We start from the raw sequence: 17,129 nt of genomic DNA, 5'->3' as shown, positions 1-17,129 counted from the left end.
TTTCCCATTGCATGACTTCACAATAGGAAGAATCGCTGACAGCTCTGTCTGGTGCAGGGTTGCCAGGTTTTCGCTATAAAACCCGCCCAATTACTATTAAAAACTAGCCTGAAGGAAAGTTTCCCGTCTTGAAAATTCCCGGAATTTTGCAACCCTAATTATATATGATTTTACAATATACATAGACAGTAGATAGTGAAATAAGTGTCAAAAAAGCATCCCAGAATGCACCTGATGAAGCTGGTTGATGATTGACCAAAGTGAGCAGAGCTGGATTTCAGACAAACAAAGTTGTTTTCATTTGTTCACATGTTTTGGTTACTAAATAATTCCCATTCTTTTGTTTATGTTAAAACGTGTTACTCTCAAGTGTGAGAAATTCTCACAGGTGATGTTTACGTGTTAGTGATTTTCACACATACAACTGATATTCTTGGTTTTCAACATTAACGTTGCACTGTGGGTTTTAAAAGGGTCTTAATTCACCTTTCCACAAATTAAGGCCTTAAAAGGGTCTTAAATCAAGTTGTATATTCACTAAGTCATGGCATTAAATGAATCAAAAACTTCATTTTGATGGTTTTCTTTGGGGCTCCTTCCATCTATTCCTTACATGTTCTTTACTTGGACTTAAAAAGGTCTTAAAAAGTCTTAAAAACCTGCAGAAACCCCACAATACTTTTCACACATGCATTTATCATATCAACAGACTGCTTGTACGTTATCATTAATAACAAAATTGCAAAAGTTCCAGGCAAAAAGACTACAAAATTTACTACAGATGTCTAATAAAACCATCACGGCCGTATCGTGATCTGAACGCACAGAAGGCTTGTGGGAATTGCAGTGTTTATTCAGTAAATGAATGTTAAGCGCACTCCTTCGCCTCAGGGCTTGTTACGCACTTTGATGTACAGTTGCTCCTCTGAACGATTTGATCCATTTCATCTCCTTGATCCTGCAATGTCCATGGAGTTTCTATTTCGCTTCAGGCCAGAAACATACTCCACACAAGTACGCAAGCGCAATGAATGCTTTGATGATGCTTGCCAGCAGCTCAATTTGTGTTTTGACCCATTTTGCATGCATGAGATCGAGCCTCTGTGGCTAGAAGCGTATGCATTCACATACTCAACCATATATTTCTTTATTCAAAGAAAATGAGTGCAGAAAGTGTGTGCGCTTGGGATGAAACACCTGCAGGTCCTTTGAGGTTTATAGAGTTTCTCACCTGTTGATTAAAGACATCAGGGGCTCTCAAAGAGAGTCGCCAATCGCTCTAATGAAAGCACTAATATGTGTGCGACTTTGCTGATTCATATGCGCATGCGAGTGTGTTTGGCATCTATTAACTCACAGACAGCAGTAAAAGTCACACCGGCCCTCGTCATACTGAACCTAAGAGACTTCAATTGTTCATCATAAAGTTAGCAGACAGCGTCAAGCCGTAGGACGTCCCTGCAGCCCCCAAACATTTTAGCGATTTCCTGCTTAATTTCTTCATTGATGGATGATAAAGTCAATGTGAAATCAACCACAACCCTGTTTACTGTCTTAATGCACATCATTTTAAAGAAATAATCAATCCCTGATAGATAAAATCCTGTTTTGTCTCACTGAATATTCTGTTTCGCTCAGAAATATGTCACATTATGGCAGTAAAATGGGTTGTGAATGCTGTTTCATGTTGATTAATTGTTTCTAAAGAGGTAAATGCTTATGAAGCATTTGCAATGCATCGTTTAAAATGCAATGCAGAAAGAATTGATCTTTAGCTGATCCGTGACTCCATTAGCACTAATGTGTCATTGCACCTCAGTATATGTCTTATGCAATATGAATCTATGCATATTTACATTTAACATTTAGCAGGTGTTTTTATCTGAAGCAACAAATGAAGAATATTGCATGCAGTTTATGATACGAAAGCCAACGATGCTTGAAATATCATGTTTCAAGACTTAGCTAGAATTGTATAGAAGCTACAGATGTAAATATGTAAAGAAAAGAGAGGAAATGTTCATTTATAAAAAGGGTTTCCAAACTTTTTTATCAGCCAAACCCCTTAGACATAAAATATTTACTACTGTATTACTATTATATTTACAAAACTATTTCAATAATTTAATGACACATTCACATGTTCATGGTTCTCTAATGTCAGTCAGTGATCACACTGTAATTTTACCTAAATCAAGTTAAATATAATAATAGTAAAATAAATAATAATAATAATTATTATTATTATATTTTGTAATAATAACAATAATTATTCTTATTGATATTAATACTAATCATTATTACATATGTAATCATTTTAATATTTTTTATTTAATAATATTAATAATAATAATGATGTTATTATTATTATTATTATTATTATATTTTGTAATAATAATAATTATTATTGCTATTGCTAATTATTACATATGTAATAATTTTTATAATAATTTTAATAATAATAATAATTATTATTATTAGCTTTATTGCTTATTCTTAAAATATTACTAAAGTAATATTTATTTATTATACTGATTAATTTTTTGAATAATAATAATTATTATAACTATTAGTTTTAAAGCTAATTAAAAGAAACGAGGATAGAAGTATGTTACTGCTGTAACTTACAATTGTACTGTAAAAGACCTTTATTTATAGGAAATATGGTTTATCTCAATGATATTCATCTGCTAGTCTGCAGAAATTTAGATGTGCATTTCATGCCGCTGCTAATGTAACATTAGGGACAGTCCCTGCGACATCTGCACCCACGTAATTACCGAGCAGCAACCTCCCGCTCTCTCTCGTGAAGCCAACAAGGAAGTGACTTAAACTGTAATTCATCAACTGGCCGCTAGAGGCTGGCTGCAAAAGGGAGTCAATCCCATAGACTCCCCATGTTAAAATGCCCAACTTTACAGCAGAAAAAAACATGTTTACAGCCCGGTTCAAAAATGATTTTGGTCTATATAGCTAATTTTGCCCTTCATGACAACTGTGAGGGGGGTGAATTTTTTTATAACTCATCCGTTTAAATTATATTAAGCCTTAAAGTTCTGCATAATTAAGGGCGTGGCCACTTGAGTGACAGGTGGATTGCCATGTTTACAGCCTGGTTCAAAAAATGATTTTGGTTTATATAGCTAATTTTGCCCTTCATGACAACTGTGAGGGGGGTGAATTTTACTAACTCATCCGTTTAAATTATATTAAGCCTTAAAGTTCTGCATAATTAAGGGCGTGGCCACTTGAGTGACAGGTGGATTGCCGCTGCTGTCATCACCGTCGAGCTAGGTGGGCGTGGTTTCAGCAGCCAGCTCCCGCCTCTTTGCCCATTTCGATTATCCGGGAGTGATGTGCGGTGACGCGCTGCCAAGATGGCGACGGCTGGCTCCGCCTACTTTAGGCTTCAGAACGCTCGTCGGAAGTCTACGGGTTACGTCACGGACACTACGTCCATGTTTTTATACAGTCTATGGTAATTACTCTCATTCCCTCTATGACACATGCATCTCATCCGGCACTGACATTTCTGTCTATTTGCTGAGTCATTCTCTCTCTGTGTCTTCTGATAGGTGGATAGTTGTGGGCGTGTGATTGAGGGCGTGGCCTGTATAAAGAAGAAGGGGTGTAACGGTGAAGCAGAGAATCGGGTTTCAAAGAAAAACCTGGAGCAGAGCGACTCCTCCCCTGACTCCACCCACCAGAACGGCACAGACACGCCTTCCGGAGCAGACGGAGACTCCGCCCCTTCCACTCCACGGAAGAAACGAGGGCGGCGGAAACTCCAGCACCCAGAGCGCCGTGAGTCACCTGTCTGTAGTTCAGTCGGTCTGATCGACTTCAAATGTGAAATGTGTCAGAAAATACAATTTAGAATGCGATGAAAGCAATGGCACAAGGTGCTATTGCGGCGTACACTAATTCTTCATTTAGAATCGTCTTTCAGGAACAATTTAGTAAAAACAGTGACACTCTCTTCAACTGTCAACATGATTATAACTAGCTAGCTAAATAATAAATATTTGGTTTAATGGAACAAACATTTGACATTAGCTATATCGCCCCCTTAAAGGCGCAATAGGAGATCTTGGAAAATGCTAACTTTAGCCTGATAGCACTGAAAGCGAATGTCCCACCCTCCCTGCAATCGTCGCCAGATGAATACATTTAGACCACTTAACTTAATGATTGCTATCGGGATGTGAAGAGACTTTCAACCAGCATAACAAAAAAATTTTCTGAAGACAATCACCTATTGCACCTTTAAGTACTTCCACATTAATGCAGGCTTGCATCAGTGCATTGGCCAAGTATTTTCCGTCTGTGTCAGTTTTTCCTTTTAACCTTGTTTTCTTCTAAATGACCTCTGTGTTTGTCTTTCAGACATTGAGGAGGACGACACCAGCAGCGACACCAGCAGAGGAGAGGTGGGGACTCAAAACACAGTAAAATATTGTCGAATAAGGAACAATACATTTTGAGAATCACATTTCATAAATGTATAAATTTACAGGACTAGGGCTGCAACATTTAGGCAAAAATAAAATGGCTATTTTATTTGATAAAAATGCATTTATGTTTTTAGCGATTTAAAAGCTCAAGGTTTGTTCTACTTGTTTGTAGGGCTGCACAATTTGGGCCAAAAATTGTGGTTTATATATCAATATGATTATATAATAATAAATGTTATTATTACTAAATATAAATATTAAACAGTAAAATAAATATTGCTATTATAATATTTCACTTTAAAATAAAAAAAACTATCAAACTATTATAATTATTACTATCATCATTATTACTAAACAAAAATATGAAACAAAATAACAAATATTGCTATTATAATATTTCACTGTAAAATAAAAAGTGTTTAAGCATAAAAATATAATAATGTTTTATTTTACAGCACAACTGTAAAATTACAACACTAATTGCAAAACTAATATTTCTTAATTTCTTTGTTTTCAAATGTTATGATATATATATACCAAAAAAGCTTCTCTTTTGTTGACAACAGATAGTTTATAAGTGCTTCTTATTACAAGTTTGGAAAGGCGTTCAAAATTCATGTTATAATCGACCCAAACTCACAGCGAGAGTTTAGTGCGAAACAAGAAACTGAAAACACTGGATCATTAGCTGCTCGCGTGTAAACAAACACAGTGCTGCACTTCAATCTGAAACGTGCAGTGCATATATTTATTTCATTAAATCACAGCTTTGCAACGTGATAACCACATTTAGTCATATCGCGATTTCGGTTTTATTTTGATGAATAGGACAACCCTGCACAGGACTGCACAGAATCTCCGAGAGTTGCTTGGAGAACTGGTTTAAATTTAAACTAATTGGTTATCTGGACCCAGTCAGGTGGTTCAGAAAGGTCTAGTTAATGCATCACACAGAGTTGACCATCTGTGATTGATTAATCTGCCCTGCTCGGTGTAGATCACGGGAAATAGACGACATGCTCACGAGAACATGAGAACATGCCAATGGAACGTTTCAGGCTTTGTTTATGTGAGAGACATGAATGTGTAAAGCCGAAACTTGGCCCAAGTGGCGCTGTGAGTCGTAACATGCCAAAGAAATGTGTTTACAGGCTGTTGAACACGTTACGGGTGTTTTATTAGGGCTACATACGCACTGTAATTCACAAACATACACAGAGTAAATAAAGCCGCCTACAAATTGGTTTACACTGCAAAACAAGTGTTCGCGAAAGTCCTACAGATTCCTACAGATCGCCTTGAAAAACATGTAAAGATCATGAAAGCGTGAGCTGTTTGAGTCTGTGATTTAACATGTGTGTGTTTCTAGGCAACTAAGAGAGTAGTGTTTGTCTTGTAGAGCGACGGGGGTCGTCTGAGGGGCCGGCAGGGCTGGGACATCAGTTTGAGGAGACGTCCCGTACAAAGAGAAACCTTCCAGGCCGGAGACCCCTATCACATCAGCCGCAGAGAGAAAGAAGAGTGGCTTGCCCGCTGGAGGAAGGAGAAGGTCAGAGAGACACCAGAAGTACAGTACCATTATTTACAGTCTATCAAAATCTTATATGTTTGTTACATTGATGTGAGTCGGTTATCAATTGTTGTTTTTCATTACTACTATGTTATTAGCATTTGTTTCTTTTAAAGGGGTCATGAACTGAGAAATCTAAATTCTCTTGATCTTTTTGATATATAAGAGGTCGTTGTGCTATAAAAACATTCTGTTGTTTCATAGCTCAAAGCTTTCTCGTTAGTCTAAAAACAGCTTTTTTTGAAGCCAGTCTGCCAAAAAGACAGCTAGTGGAATGGGCCACTTTTTGACGTAATAGTGTGGATAAACACCACCTCCACAGAAGATGATCAATGCCTGCTTCTACATCGCTGCCTCTTTAGCCCCGCCCACTGATTTGAGCACGTTGTGTAAATAACAAGAGCAGCAAACTTCGTTCACTTCATTTTACAGTGGATTTGTTTACAAACAAGGCACAATTGGATGCAGGATTTTTAGAAAGATGATGCTGTGCAGACTATATTGAATTCGACAGTAATGTCACAACACAAGCACGAGTAACTGTTTTCAATATGTGATCACTACTACTTTGTCTGTTATTACAGATTGTTTGATATTTACTGAGTATTTATGCGTTTTTTACCTAAATCACTACCTAAATCACCCATCTGTGAAGAACAGAGACTGTCAATCATACACAACTGTTAGCCAATCATATAAGTGGGCATTTACAGGTGCATCTCAATAAATTAGAATGTCGTGGAAAAGTTCATTTATTTCAGTAATTCAACTCAAATTGTGAAACTCGTGTATTAAATAAATTCAATGCACACAGATTGAAGTAGTTTAAGTCTTTGGTTCTTTTAATTGTGATGATTTTGGTTCACATTTAACAAAAACCCACCAATTCACTATCTCAACTAATTAGAATATGGTGACATGCCAATCAGCTAATCAACTCAAAACACCTGCAACGGTTTCCTGAGCCTTCAAAATGGTCTCTCAGTTTGGTTCACTAGGCTACACAATCATGGGGAAGACTGCTGATCTGACAGTTGTCCAGAAGACAATCATTGACACCCTTCACAAGGAGGGTAAGCCACAAACATTCATTGTCAAAGAAGCTGGCTGTTCACAGAGTGCTGTATCCAAGCATGTTAACAGAAAGTTGAGTGGAAGGAAAAAGATGCACAACCAACCGAGAGAACTGCAGCCTTATGAGGATTGTCAAGCAAAATCGATTCAAGAATTTGAGTGAACTTCACAAGGAATGGACTGAGGCTGGGGTCAAGGCATCAAGAGCCACCACACACAGACGTGTCAAGGAATTTGGCTACAGTTGTCGTATTCCTCTTGTTAAGCCACTCCTGAACCACAGACAACGTCAGAGGCGTCTTACCTGGGCTAAGGAGAAGAAGAACTGGACTGTTGCCCAGTGGTCCAAAGTCCTCTTTTCAGATGAGAGCAAGTTTTGTATTTCATTTGGAAACCAAGGTCTTAGAGTCTGGAGGAAGGGTGGAGAAGCTCATAGCCCAAGTTGCTTGAAGTCCAGTGTTAAGTTTCCACAGTCTGTGATGATTTGGGGTGCAATGTCATCTGCTGGTGTTGGTCCATTGTGTTTTTTGAAAACCAACGTCACTGCACCCGTTTACCAATAAATTTTGGAGCACTTCATGCTTCCTTCTGCTGACCAGCTTTTTGAAGATGCTGATTTCATTTTCCAGCAGGATTTGGCACCTGCTCACACTGCCAAAAGCACCAAAAGTTGGTTAAATGACCATGGTGTTGGTGTGCTTGACTGGCCAGCAAACTCACCAGACCTGAACCCCATAGAGAATCTATGGGGTATTGTCAAGAGGAAAATGAGGAACAAGAGACCAAAAAATGCAGATGAGCTGAAGGCCACTGTCAAAGAAACCTGGGCTTCCATACCACCTCAGTAGTGCCACAAACTGATCACCTCCATGCCATGCCGAGTTGAGGCAGTAATTAAAGCAAAAGGAACCCCCTCCAAGTATTGAGTACATGTACAGTAAATTAACATACTTTCCAGAAGGCCAACAATTCATTAAAAATGTTTTTTTTTATTGGTCTTATGGAGTATTCTAATTTGTTGAGATAGTGAGTTGGTGGGTTTTTGTTAAATGTGAGCCAAAATCATCACAATTAAAAGAACCAAAGACTTAAACTACTTCAGTCTGTGTGCATTGAATTTATTTAATACACGAGTTTCACAATTTGAGTTGAATTACTGAAATAAATGAACTTTTCCACGACATTCTAATTTATTGAGATGCACCTGTACTTCCGAGCGCTCTGATGGGGGTCAAAACAGGACAGAAAATAGCCTTTTACTTCTAAATTATTATGTTTGTTTTTTTTTTAAGTAAAAAGCTTAATAACATTATAAGTGGACTACAGAGAACAGCAGAAAATAAAAAACAGAGGCAGTTCATGACCCCTTTAAAATACATTGATTCATAGATGCTGGAATGGCAATAAAAATATTAATTTACAGTCTATCAACAGCATTTGTGTAAAAGCCAATTAGAGCTAAATAATTTTGATTTGTGCCTTAATAAAAAAAAGTAAAATCATGGCACTTACAGTGGAAGTAAATGAACCGTGCACTTCAAGATGTACTTATTCATTCAGTATCTATATTGGATGAAGCCCTGAAGAATGTACATTATACAAAATGTGTTGATTAACAATATTCCTTTTATGCTTTTACACATTTTCCCCCCCAGAGAAAATATCAAAATAATTAATAATAATAATAATAATGTATTACACCTGAAGAAATGAAATCAGAGGAAATAATTAAACAGTGAGAAAAAATTTTGCACTGTTTCTATCTCATTCTTAGCTTCCAAAGTTCTTAGTTTAAATGCAGAAATATGAAGGTTTTTAAGTAAATTCTGAATTAAAAATTGTGCATTATTTGAGTAGGGTTGTTAAAATCATCCGTTTAGCAGATGGATGAACTGGTTATACGTCACTTACATAATGCATGTGTTTGAGTTATGTTTATCTGTCTGAAGATTCTTTTCTTATTCTTTTGTATTATTGCATGAATATCGTGCAAACATTATCAGATTTGACAGATTTATGAGGTAACTAGAAACCGGAAGGGTTGGTAAGCGATTTTATCATGGTACCCTTCTGAGTAATGTTGGCAGGATATGGAAATTTACTCTATTGTCTGAATGCATGTTACAGATCTTATTGTGAACGATTAATCCGTGCATGTTTAATATTTATTTTTAATTTTTATTTTATTCTTATTTTGACCTTAATGTTCAAATATCATAACTCGATTTTCTAATTCTCTCTTTAATGACATATGCTGTACTTCTCTGATCATTTAGTTCACTTAAACCCCACTTGTTTTTCATACAACTTACATTCAGATCTGCCTCCAGCAATCAACGCCATTTTTTTTTTCTATTTTTATAATCCGTTTTACTTATGAATGTCACAATACAGAAGAAAAAATCTGTCGCTACTTCCTTTAAATTAGAACTTTAAGTAATCTAAGTGTTTATATTGTGTTTCTGGAATTGAAAAACGGTATTTTAATGTTTTGTTTTTTTTTTGCATTGCACTGTGTACTTGCACTCTTAAGTGCATTACTGCAACCACAATTTTTTTTTTAAAGCAACAAGTCAGAATTATTTTCTCTGTGTTGAATCCTGAACATTCCTTTAGAGACAAAGAAGAAAAGTGCTCAGTGTCTGCTGCTGAAGTTTGATACGAGTTGAGTTAAGGACGTATGGAAAACTCACATCCTTCAGTATGAGCTGCTGAACGATACAAATGAGTGTGTTTATAAGGAATGGAAAACAATTTAGTACAATGTTGAGTGGTATGTATTCGAAACTCTTGAGTTGAATGCATACTGTGCTGGTGTGTGTGTGTTTTGTCCATTGAAGTAAGCGGAAAGTGAACATCAGTGGAAAGTCAGTTGGGTTGGGTTCACTAAACTACGTCTACTTGTCTCACAGCCACATATGTGTGTGTGTGTGTGTGTGTGTGAGTGAGTGTGTTTGTAGTAGTAGAGTGCTTGGCCGCACTGTGAGGCCCTGTTTCCTGTAGAGGTGTGTGTGCTGTGCGAGTGTGTTGAACAAGGCAAACTCAAACCCAGCACTGAAGTGTTACTGATGTATTATTTTAGTCCTGTGCAATGGTTTTACTTTGTTTAGCATTTACTTCCTATTCAAATAAGTCTCAAACATGTAAGTAATAGTTTTATATAGTTTGTGTGTTGCCTTTTGACAGGAATGGTTTATGTGTTTACATACGTTTATGCAAATACATTTATCAGTTTTTACACTACCATTCATAAGTTTGGGGCTAGTACGCTTTAAAAAAAAAAAGATATGAATACTTTTATTCAGCAAGGATGCATTAAACTGATCAAAAGTGACAGTAAAGACATTTAGCTATTACAGAAGATTTCGGTTTCAAACAAATGTTCTTTTGAACTTTATATTCATCAAAGAATCCTGAAAAAAAATGTATCACGGTTCGTATTTCTTATTGCATCAACATTGATAATAATAAGAAATGTTTCTTGAGCAGCAAATCAGCATTTTAGAATAATTTCTGAAGGATCACGTGACACTGAAGACTGGAGTAAAGATGCTGGAAATTCAGCTTTGCATAACAGGAATAAATTACATTTTGCAATACATCCAAAAAGAACACAGGTATTTTAAATTGTAATAATATTTCATTTTACTGTATTTTTGGTTAAATAAATGCAGCCTTGATGAGCGTAAAGAGTTTTCTTTCAAAAACATTCAAAAACACAAAAATCGAACTTTTAAATAGTAGTGTCTGTGCCATTGTAGTTCTAGTATCTAATTTATGTGCTACTAAGTTCATCAGAGTAAAAACCTGACAAACTTTTGCAAATCTAGCAACTAATTCTTCCTCAAAAGCTCTCACTGTATCTTAACTTTATAAACATGACTTTGTCTCCTGTCAGACTGATGAAAAGCGGTGCACCCTGACTCCTGAAAATTGCATAAAGCCCTGCTAATCAGATTTGAGCTTGCCATTTTGTGTGCAATATGCATCAAACGGCCCATGAACGGACTCTGGGTGGTCCTTGACACGAGTCTCCTAGTATAATACGACCATTTATACAAAAAATAATTCTGCTCTCTAAGCGCTTGTGTTCAAGCCCATGTGGATTTCGCTCCACAGATTTGCACTGAATCATAAATGAACACCCCGTGAAATATTTCCACTAATTTGATTATGCTTTCAGCTACCAATTAGAAAATAAAGGTTCCAGAGGGGGTTTTCGCAGTGATGCCATAAAAGAACCATTCAGTGAACAGTTAAAAAAATTATCATTTTAAAATTCTAAAGAAACTTTTTCCACTATAAACGACCTTTTGTGGACTGGAAACCTTCCATGGATGTTAAAGTATCTTCATGGTACCATCAACGCCAATAAAGAGCCTTTGTTTTTTAGAGTGTAGTACGCCTAGCTCTGTTTTAACCATGTTTTGGTGACCTGCTAATGGGTAATATTAGTTCGAATGCTAAAAACAGCCCTAGTAATAGATAACAAAGGTGGTCTGAATGAGTGTTTTGTGTGATGAAGTACTAAAGCGTGTGTTTATCCGGGGCCGCGGGGGTTTTCAGGGGCTGCCATGTCCTCGGCTCACCCAGCGAGGGCTGTTTTTTCTTGGGTCGCAGAAATCCCGCCCACTGCAGCCTCTGGATCTCATCAAACTCTGGTGCAGCGCTGCTACGGCGCTTCACGAAGACCTGATTACAAACATGTGTGTGTGTGTGTGTGTGTGTGTGTTTGAGAGAATCGCACATAGTGTGTGAAGCGGTTTAGTTTATGAAGACACTATAAAGAATAACGTAATTATTTGTAATTGTGTTTTCTTTTATATTTCCTTAAGGAGTTTCCTCTGTGTGTGTGTGTGTGTGTGTGTGTGTGTGTCGCTCTCTCATTCATTCTAGGCTCATAAATTGTGGCTTAATTGAACCTTTCCGTGTTTCTCAGTAACAGAGACCATCGAAATGTCTAGTAAAATCCTTCCCGGGGAAGAAATCAATCATTAATCTAAACCCGCTGCTACGGCGCTTCACGAAGACCTGATTACAAACATGTGTGTGTGTGTGTGTGTGTGTGTGTTTGAGAGAATCGCACATAGTGTGTGAAGCGGTTTAGTTTATGAAGACACTATAAAGAATAACGTAATTATTTGTAATTGTGTTTTCTTTTATATTTCCTTAAGGAGTTTCCTCTGTGTGTGTGTGTGTGTGTGTGTGTGTGTGTGTCGCTCTCTCATTCATTCTAGGCTCATAAATTGTGGCTTAATTGAACCTTTCCGTGTTTCTCAGTAACAGAGACCATCGAAATGTCTAGTAAAATCCTTCCCGGGGAAGAAATCAATCATTATCTAATCTAAACCCACACACACACACACATTTATTTCTCTCTTTTCTCTGGTCGGCGCTCCGCTCTCGTTCAGCATCTCATTTTGCTGCAGACGCCCTTCTGGTCCCGGTTTTTGCAAACCCTCTGTGACCAATCAGCGCTGAGTCACGTGACCCGCGAATCCCAAACAAAGACATTGTGCGCGTGTCTCCCCCCTTTCTGATTTAAAAGTGTCTTTTTGCCTGCGTACACACATGCACACACACACAGCTAGCGGGACGGCCGATCAGACACAGCAGCGTGTGTGGGTATGTGTGCACTGTGTGCAAAAAGACACATTTACTGATATGTATGTGTGTGTGTGTGTGTGTGTGTGTTTAGCACAGAGAATGAAGGTAGAAAATGCTGACTTGGCTGTTTCATAAGTGTGTGTGTGTCGTTTTAAACCAAACATAAAAATTGTAGCTCTGTACCTTTAATAGATACTAGTGTACACTGTATACTATATACTGTCTATTTTTTTTTTTAAATAGTATGTGCAACAGTATGCATCACACTCTTAAAATAAAGGTTCTAAAACAAGGTTTTTGCATCGGTGCCATAGAAGAACTATTTTGGTTCATTAAATAACCTTTCAATCAACAGTTCTTAAAAGAACCATTTTTTCTTAGTCTGAAGAACATTTTAAAAATCTAAAGGACATTTTTCCTCTATAAAGAAGCTTTTGTGTGGGGAAAGCTTCCATAGATGTTAAAGAATCTTTGTGGAACCATCAAAGCCAATAAAGAACCTTTATTTTGAAAGTGTAGCACTGATTAACATTTAAACAGTAATATGCTATATGCTAAATAATGACCTCATTATTTTATTTTGCATATAATATGTGACATTTTGCATGCAATATTGACAGTCAGATCGAATAATTAGTCAAGATGTCAAAAATCAGTTAGTTATACAATAGATATGGAAGGTCAAGTTGAACATGTTGCATTGTGGGATATAGTGTGGTATGCTGTTGTTTACTGTGCACTTTGACACATAGGAGTAAAAAAAAAAAGCATACTGTGCATAGTGTATACATTGCATAATTTAGACGTAGTGCTGTTAGTATTCTATCCTGAACATAGAGAGAGTGGTTAAAGGCACAATATGTAAGATTTTTTTTATTAAAATATCCAAAAACCACTAGAACAGTTTTATATATTTTGCTGACTTGTGTACTTACATTATCCCAAATGTTTCGAAGAATGTTTAAATCCAGAGAAATAAGCAATTTTAACTAGTGACACGGACCGTGTCTATAGTGTCATTGTGTCGCCTGCCAATGACGTCATAACCCCTCGATTTCCGGGGTTTTTTTTTTTTTTGTTGTAGAAAACATGGAAACACCAAAGACGCTTTAATATGCTATGCATTTTATTAGACAGGTGACGACCGCACAGAGTAGCATTATAACAGAACGTTCAAATGTATCTAGTATGATAAAACAGCGCTGCTTACTTCCGCTGCTTTCCGGAAGGAGCGGAAGCGGTCGACTGTGGCATAATAAAAGCTCCGCTGCTTTCGAGCCGTGTGTCACGCTTGTTCAGCGGCCTTGTTTTGCTTCGACGGCTTTCCGCCTCACTCTGCTTCGTAATATGACGTTAATAAATCTTTAATACATTAGCTCATCCATGAACATGATTTCTGCCCGAGTCCCATCGGATTGCTTCGGCTGTGGGGATGAAGACGACAACTCCCATGATTCCACACTCAGTCACGGCGTCATCTAACTATGCCTTTGTTTCTTTGTTTGTTTTGAATACGCGCCCTCTAGTGGCAAAAAATTACATATTGTGCCTTTAAGTGCTATTGGACTTCTGTATACACTGGTTGCAAGTTTTGATTGTTTTTTTTCTTTTCCATACTGTATGTTTAATGCATTTATTCATTTTTGAATTGCATTGATGGTCACTTTGAGCTGAAAAGGTTTAAATTATCAGTGTCTATGTGTGAGGAATTTGACTAAATTCTTACACTATGATGCGATAAAGTTGAGTTTCCCAAACTGAGGTTCACGAACACAAGGGGTTTTGTGAGGAAACTGCAGGCAACATTATACTGCATAATTAATTTAATAAAAAAATGTAAGCTTAAAATAATAATAATAAAACTTACTAAACAAATTGAAATATTTGTTTTTCCTGCATGTCATGTTGCCATTAACTGACATCAGGGAACCACAAACCTGCGAATGTGTTGTTACATTATTGAAATATTAACTTAAAATCTTAGGTGGACTTATTGAATATTTCAGGTTCAGATGACCAAAAAGTTTGTGAATCTCTGCGATAGAGCAACAAATTATAAATCACTGATGTTTTGTCAGTTTCTGGGTGTCTGTTTCTGTCCGTTGCACAGGTTAGTCCCACACATCATGAGATCTCATTGGTCTAAAATCTGTATTAGCTGCATATTAAACATCAAATATTTTCTGATTGGCTTTGTATTAGTTGTTGCTGGAAATGTATTGCGTTGCGGGTTAGGACACTGTGTAGAATTTGTTCAGTTTATTTAAGGATTGTGCCAATACAATCATATACAGTGGGTACGGAAAGTATTCAGACCCCCTTAAATTTTTCACTCTTTGTTATATTGCAGCCATTTGCTAAAATCATTTAAGTTAATTTTTTTTCCTCATTAATGTACACACAGCAGAGGATCCCCAAATCCATGTGTGAAAAACTTGTTGCATCTTTCCCAAAAAGACTCATGGCTGTATTAGATCAAATGGGTGCTTCTACTAAATACTGAGCATTTTTCAGTTTTTCTTTTTTAATAAATCTGCAAAGATGTCAACAATTCTGTGTTTTTCTGTCAATATGGGGTGCTGGGTGTACATTAATGAGGAAAAAAAATTAACTTAAATGATTTTAGCAAATGGCTGCAATATAACAAAGAGTGAAAAATTTAAGGGGGTCTGAATACTTTCCGTACCCACTGTATATTTATACGTTTTCATTTCTTCATTATATTGCATTGATTAAGCTAGAGATATATTTATATTTGTATAAACAATAACGTTCTAAATTTTGAAGTCAGTAAGATTTTTTTTTTTAAAGAAATGACTTAGGATGCCTCAAAGTGATCAAAAGTGACAGTAAATGCATGTATAATGTTACAAAAGGTTTCTATTTCAAATAAATGCTGTTCTTATGAGCTTTCTAGTCATCAAATAATCCTGAAAAAAATTTATTACGGTTTCCAGCAAATCAGTAATATTTCACAGTATTACTGTTTTTACTGTATTTTTGATCAAATACATGCAGCCTTGGTGAGCATAAGAGACTTCTTTCAAAAACTCTTAACTGACCCCAAACTGTTTGATAAAGTGTCCAAATGCTTTACGAAAAGGAGTGACATTTGTATAGAAATTAGCCTGAGAGACTTTAGGGTGACGGTGAGGTTGGGGTCAGAAGTCGTTCACGCCTGGGTCACGATCATAAAGCTCTCAGCTCTAGAAACTCGTCATAAAGCCAAGGGTCGTCGCAGAGGCCGAGGGGTCAGAGGGCGTGTTCAGGTCATAGTGGGAGATGTTCACACACTTTACTCGAGAAGTTTGCAAATGGTTTCTATGTGTCTGCACATAGAAACACTGTCGCCATTTATAGCGCGCCAATGTGGACTGCAGCAGGAAATTAGGTAATCTGGTAAAGACCGCATTTCCCAGGGTGCACTGGGCCGTTTGCCAAAAGGCTGCTGGGTAACCACCAACACAACCACTATAACGCCATGGAGACACGACTAGAAGAGGACGAACAATCTGAATCAGATAGTAGATCTGTTCCAAAACCTAGTGAGCTGCCTATTTAGGCAGTATTTTAAGGTGCGTTTTGGTTCGAATGAAGAAAAGATTCCAAAAGGTAGGCGGTGACATTATGCTGCCTTCTAAAATTTTGGCCAAATTCTAAGGCAGCATCGCATGTATTCATCACAAATGAGGCACTCCCAGAATGCATTGCTCAGTGAACATTTCTGATTGAAAAAACTGATTAATTGAATTGAAAATGGGTTATTTTACTCAATATTTGTGTGTTTGTTTATCATAATTATATGTTATGTTGCAACATGCTAACGTCAAACTCTTTTTATCAGAGATGATTTGAGGAGACAGAATAATCATATAAAAATGGATGAGAGAAATCATAGGGCTCAATAAGACTTCTAACCATTCATTTGTGATAGAGAAGTAAAATACTTTATTGCATTGTCAGATGTTATTGCTGATTTGAATACACTACCATGTTTTTTGAAAGAAGTCTCTTCTGCTCAACAAGGCTGAATTTATTTGATCAAAAATACATTAAAAAGATTAATATTGTGAAATATCATTGCAATTTAAAATAACTGTTTTCTAATTGAATATACTTAAAATTTTAATTCATTCCTGTTATGAAAAGCTGAATTTTCAGCATCATTACTCCAGTCTTCAGTGTCACATTTAAATTTTTATTATCAATGCTGAAAAACAGCTGCTTCATATCTTTGTGGAAACAATTATACTTTTTGGCAGGATTCCTTAAAGGAAATTGCTACAAAAACGGCTTGATCTGAAAAGAGCTGTTTTTTACACTACCATTGGGAAATTTGAACCAAACTATGTTACAGACTTTTCGTTAAGAATCTAAAGAATCATATCAACTTGTGGAAAATGGGCATCCTATGACCCCTTTAA

The 17,129-nt window shown here is 36.7% G+C and overlaps 1 protein-coding gene across 4 annotated transcripts in view; it reads left to right on the top strand.

Annotated features, from left to right (window-relative positions):
* LOC107721450 (DNA (cytosine-5)-methyltransferase 3A-like) overlaps window positions 1–17,129 on the top strand; it is a 50,517-nt gene that overhangs the window by 16,988 nt on the left and 16,400 nt on the right. For 3 of the 4 annotated variants that reach the window (XM_016529463.1, XM_016529464.1, XM_016529467.1), the window contains 3 exons: window positions 3,576–3,804; window positions 4,387–4,430; window positions 5,854–6,021. In XM_016529463.1, the coding sequence (XP_016384949.1) occupies window positions 3,576–3,804; window positions 4,387–4,430; window positions 5,854–6,021 (441 nt within the window). The remainder of the gene's footprint in view (window positions 1–3,575; window positions 3,805–4,386; window positions 4,431–5,853; window positions 6,022–17,129) is intronic. The other variant, XM_016529465.1, reaches the window with a different exon arrangement.

This window comes from Sinocyclocheilus rhinocerous, unplaced genomic scaffold (genome assembly GCF_001515625.1).
Source record: "Sinocyclocheilus rhinocerous isolate Xijiao unplaced genomic scaffold, SAMN03320098_v1.1 scaffold454, whole genome shotgun sequence".
Classification (NCBI taxonomy): domain Eukaryota; kingdom Metazoa; phylum Chordata; class Actinopteri; order Cypriniformes; family Cyprinidae; genus Sinocyclocheilus; species Sinocyclocheilus rhinocerous.
Note: the sequence above shows the minus strand (reverse complement) of the source record. Positions and strands in the feature narration are given on the sequence as shown.